The 5766-nt window shown below is 35.2% G+C and overlaps 1 protein-coding gene across 2 annotated transcripts; it reads right to left on the bottom strand.

The window, feature by feature from the left end:
* Window positions 1-987: 987 nt before the first annotated feature.
* On the bottom strand, window positions 988-4600 carry LOC112802830 (uncharacterized). Of its 2 annotated transcripts, none has more exons than XM_025846192.3 (2): window positions 3857-4600; window positions 988-3200 (listed from the first exon to the last, which is right to left on the bottom strand). In XM_025846192.3, the coding sequence occupies exons 1-2, from the start codon at window positions 4164-4166 to the stop codon at window positions 2527-2529; spliced, it is 984 nt and encodes a 327-aa protein (XP_025701977.3). In that variant the 5' UTR covers window positions 4167-4600; the 3' UTR covers window positions 988-2526. The 2 variants fall into 2 exon arrangements, with proteins under 2 accessions (XP_025701977.3, XP_072054008.1); XM_072197907.1 differs by having other exon boundaries at window positions 3857-4485.
* Window positions 4601-5766: the final 1166 nt, after the last annotated feature.

Genomic DNA, 5766 nt, shown 5'->3' with positions numbered 1-5766 from the left:
ATAGGAATATTATTTATGTTTTAAATTGTATTCTATTTTGAAATACTAAGTTTACATAGTTTACACAGTTAGGAGGGATGTGAGCACCTTCGACACTGAGAATTCCATAACATACTTGCAATTTGGACTTGCATAGACCACATATCCATGAACGAGGTAAGATTAAAAATAAATTTACTTTATTATATGTTGTGGGTTATCCTGTGTTACTTTAATATGACAATTTAAATGGCAATCTTACCAAGATAAACATGTGGCGATGCAAATTTCGTCAGATATTATGCATGACATTGAGCGGGTTGTGCTTATTGTTGCCCAATAATTTGCTTTAAAATTGTTGAGTGGCATCTGGCTGACTGGGTGATGCATCAATTTGGTTGCAACGTCACCTTGAAGACCTTGTGGATCTCAAAGCTAGCCACAATAGAGACTTAAGAGGTCGTAACTACAAGAATTGGAGTGACATTCATTTTGTTTGGATTACGACTTGGGACATGTGATCATCGATGGTTAGAGATCTTACTTCTGACGTATGGATTGGTATCATCTCCACGAGCCACATGGATTTTTGGCCACACAGGTTCGCTTTCACAATCCAAGACTTGATCAACTTCTCGAGCTGTGGCAACGTTTAATGTTGTTCCACCCAATCAATTGATATGGGAGTTTATGCCATCTGACTACCATCACCATCAGCATGGGGCTCAATATTATTCTCAACTGCAAGTTTCAAGAGCTTCTGTAGATAGTGGCCAACTTCAAAGAAAGGTTGTGAATGATTGGTCAGATGCCACACCTGATGTTTCACTGCAATCTGTTGACATAAGCACATCATTTTCGAGTCGCTCTAACTTTCATTTTCACTTTGGAGGAGGATTTTCTAGCATGAACAAATGCAAAGAATGCAACTGAGGTTTCGAGAGTCATGTCAGATAGTGCACCTCACGTCACACAACTGGAAACATACATATAACATGATGAAATAAGTTTTTCAATTGAATTTTGAGAGGATCTACTCCCATTCTTTTCATACATTTAATTTTTTTCAAAGATTGTTTTACATGGTATCAGTGCACAAATCGGAAGCAAAAGTGTTTAGTCATTAACCTATTTCTCAAGTCACTGATAAACAAGACTGGACTCTATTTTTGTTTTTCTATCTTCTTCCTCCTTTTTCTCACACTATTACATACCAAATTGCAAAATCATCAGTTCCTCTAGTTTTCAATCAATATTTAGGCGACAGTCACTTGATTTTTCAGGAGCTTTTAGAGTATCATTCTCCAATGAACATGGATCAAAAGGCAAGAACTTGTTCTGCTTATGCATCAAACGCCAGTCTTCAATATTAGTCCCTTTGCCAAAATCCAAGACAGGAAATGCTCTTTTTTCTAGCATTTCTATAATCTTCTTGGTCTTACCAAGCACGTGAACCGAATATCTGACACTATCCTCTCTCTCTTCAATGGCGCTATTCAAGCACTTTGTGGATATAACATGAGGCAAGTTAGTGAGACATGCACCCAATATATCACAGATCATTCCTTTCAGTGCTTCAAACAACCTCTCTGAACTATGGTCTTTCATGCATTCATGATTCAATAGAGTGGCTTGGCTTATTCTGTACATGGAATTAGATGACAATATCTTGATGGGCCATGATGAAGGTGATACCCTAATGCATATATGGTTATATTTGGCTTTAAACTTGTGATACCGGATTTTCGCAGCTTCACTGAGTTTCTCTAATGTCTCTTTGGGGCTCTCACTTTGAAGGGAAAGCTTATAAAGATCCACATCATGCCACTTCTGATATAGATCAACTCCAAGCCATATGATTTCTGCAGCTGTCCTCACTTTAATTAATTTTCCTTCTTTGTCCAAGTTGTTTTCTATGAACTTCACATAGGGAAGCCCTTCATTTAGAGCATCTATCAAATTTCTCACCTTACACCTATCAATGTTTGGAATTGCAACTATTATGCTTGCTAGTGTTACCAAAGGAAGTGACCAACTATTTGGAGGTTCTGCACAGTGTAAATGAGGAACTTGGTCACTGTCAAACGCTACCACTCCCTTAAACCCTTCCAAGATTGAACACTTTTCTATTAGCTCAATGACATGTTTTGGTTCCTTCTTTTCCCCAGCTTGAAACCAATGATTAGTGGCGTCACGATTGTCTTTCATCATCACCCCAACTAGCTCTTCCTCGCCTTCAAGATGAAGAACAAAACGCCTCAGATCGAACTTCGCATTCGTCCTTGACTCTGTCCCGCTGCTAATGCTTGAGACACTGTGACTAAACTTGGACTTTAACTTCCTGAAAAAGTTACAACCTGCCAACACAAAGCACATGAGGGACACGGAAACACACTGTGTTGCTTTGCACGTCAGAACAATCCCTATCTGCAGTTTAATCAAGAACTTGAACAGGATCACTTTTGCATCATGGGCTAACTTTCTGTACTGCCTATTCCGAATTCGAAAACCAAGAGGCGTTTCTTTCATTAGAATTAGCCTAGCAGTTCAATATCCTTCCACTTGTAATTTCTTCTTAGTACTTCTATGTCTCAAGATTGGGCATCTATAACTTATGGCAGTGAACCATCTAAAAGCAGGGGAAATAGTACCAATTGCCACTGCAGCAACCTGAACTATGAGAATCATTATGGTGGACCATTTGTAATCACTGTGGCCAGTGCAGAATCTAAAGGACCATGGCATTAAATAAGACCTAAGCATAGCCTCTGCTAATGCCATTGTACTTAGAAGACAGAAAGCGCCTGATGCAGTGCACGTCACTGACCTTCCAAGAACAAATTGGGGGCTGCTAGTGTGTGCCATCATCCAAAACCTCATTAGTTCTTCTCTAAGACTGTTGATGACTTGATTATTGGCTTCGGCTTTGGCTTCTTCTACTTGGTTTGCGCTTTCTTTTAGCGCCTCCTCATTCATCTCATACTTCAGCTCCAAGTAATGCTTCATCTTCGGGATAGCCACTGCGGAGGAGAACATTGTCATCAAGAGAATGAGCATTAGAAGCATGATGATAGCATGTTCTACCCAGAATACATAGATAACCCCGGTAACAAATTGGATGCAGATATTCACAATCATGGTGATCACAAGTATTCCCATGGCCACAACATTCATCATGGTCTCTTTGTTGTCCGTGACACCAAGAGAAGGCATGGAGTTACCTATCAAAAGTGAATAAAGTTATAAGTTGTATTAATCTTAATCAACCAGCCATAACAGAATTTGCAATTGCTATAACTAACCATAACAAAATTTGTAACTGCAAGTCTGTAAGCAAAGCACAGTAGCTGCTATCCATAAGTATAACAGATTTTGTAACTGAAAGTCGGCCAGCAAAGTAGAGTAGCTGCTATCCATAACTAACTATAACAGAATTTGTAACTAATATAACCTGTGATTGTGCATACAAAAGAGCTCACGGCACAATCACAATGATGAAGCCCAGCAGGACAAATAACTTCTTTTCATCCCTTTCTCCTTTCTACATTTTATGCACCTTTATTCTTTTCTATTCTAGAATTAGTATGTTATGATGAATCACTACACACACTCTTTCTTTTTCTGGCCAAAGGAATCATTTTGTGGATTTGAGATCTTGCGTATATTTTACGAGTTGTACAGAGGAGAACATGTTCCTAATCATTCAAATAATATACACAATAGATTCATACATATCATTTTTCAGTCTTTTATTCCTTTCACTCAGTCTTATTACATACAAGTCTAAAAGCAAGTGCAATAGAGGCTCTTCGTAACTAACTAACTATCTAACCGTAACAGAATTTCTAACTAATTCAACTAACTTCCTTGGACTCACCAATGATTGTGCAGATCAAGGCGCTGCTGCTGAGTTTAGCGAGCTGGTCATGGCGCTGAGGCACCGGAGTGTTGAGATCAACGGAAAGCTTAAGCGCAACGCCGATTATGGTCAAGGAAGTAGCGTTGAGGCAGAAGTATCTGCAAGGGAACCAGAATTTGCGGCCTCGAATTCCATGTATGAGATCTACAGTTACTGCTATGAGACAAGCAAGGGAAGCTGCTGCTATGTATATCCCAATCCATGGCATAGGTTTGTTGAACTTTGTGTCGTCCATGTACCCACCAACACTGCACCCTGTTATCCCCATCTTCTTCTTAGAATTGAAAACCTTTTCTGCCTTTCGGGGTTGAGCTTCTTAATTGCTTCTGCTAATCAATTAGAGCAGTGAATGTTAATTATTTATGGCTGAAAAAGTATTAGTATTTCTAACCACATTTTTGTTCCACGGGTTGTCAATTAGGAATCCCTCCTCCTTAAAATTGGACTTTAATAGAATAAGATATGACAATTCTACAAGGAAATTATTGAGGGCTTAATTGATTAATTTGTGTTGGTAAAATATTCATTAATATTAATACGTATGTGGGTAAATGGGGTTGAGGGGAGTCAAAAATGTTTGTTTGTTTGTCTGGTATGGAGCTTGACTACTGAATAAATTGACATGAATGTTTCTTAGTCTCTGGCGGACACGCGGAGCTGTTGGTTGATGAGGTGGGAGGCGGTTCACCGCCAAATAAAATGGAATTATTTACGAGCCAATTCTATAAATATTATGAATTATTGTCTAAATTTTATCTAATTTATTTTTTTTAATAATTTTTGATTTTTTAAATTATTTATTTTTTTATTTTTTAATTAAATATTAATTTTTAAGCCTTTATAATATGTAGGCATTATCTTTTAGCTACGATAATATTCACCTGATATATGTTAGACTTTGTAGAGGTACTTTTGTTTGTTTTTTCTCATCTTTCCGAATCCTCTTGCTTTTGGGGGAAAGCTAATGCAGAAAAAAACGGCACCTACGTGCACAGTGATGTCATATCAAAAGATCCATGGTCAACGCATAAATGATGAGAATTACATGTATCACTTTTCAGTATTTTTTTTTTGGGGGGCAAATTCTTTGGTGTGGAATTGGTCGAATTTATTTTTTATGATAAATTTTAATTATTTAAAAATTATTTATTTTTATATTTTTAAATTAAATATTAATTTTTATTTTATTTTAATAAATTAGGTAATTATATATAAGTATCATAGTAAATATTATTTTTCTCTTGGTGTATTTTTAATGTTATTATTTGTAGAAGTTTATAATTTTTTATTTTAATTAATATATACTAAATATGTTAAAATTTTAAATTTTATTAATTTTTTATAAAAATTTCTTAATTTAAAATATTAAAACACATCTTAACTGAATTCAATATATACTTTAAATATTAGCATATGTACTTGTGCATGATAATGAAAAGCTAGTTAAAAAATCATTAATTTATATTTCATATATATTTATTTTCCTTAGTTTCGTCTCCTTTTTTCTTTCTTCTCCTTCTAAGTCTAGATAACTTTGAATTTAGTTGTTCCTAAAATATTTTTGTTAAGAGATACACTTGATATATGAATTCAGATTTTTTAATTATTTTATAACTGATTTAATCATGAAAAACTAAAAAGTTAAAAGATGGATAGTGTTGCATTTATTCTGAAGTTGTTATAAAGATAATTTTGACATACGCTATCAATCTTATGTATGCATCTTTTAAACGCGATTTAAAATAATCGAAGAATATTATACTACTAATTATGTAGTATCAACTTTGTATGATCTCTTCTCTTTGTTAGTACTATGAGTTTTTTTTGTTTTAAAAAAATAATTTTTTTTCATAAATAAATAAGATTTT

This window comes from Arachis hypogaea, chromosome 1 (genome assembly GCF_003086295.3).
Source record: "Arachis hypogaea cultivar Tifrunner chromosome 1, arahy.Tifrunner.gnm2.J5K5, whole genome shotgun sequence".
Taxonomy (NCBI): Eukaryota; Viridiplantae; Streptophyta; class Magnoliopsida; order Fabales; family Fabaceae; genus Arachis; species Arachis hypogaea.
Note: the sequence above shows the minus strand (reverse complement) of the source record. Positions and strands in the feature narration are given on the sequence as shown.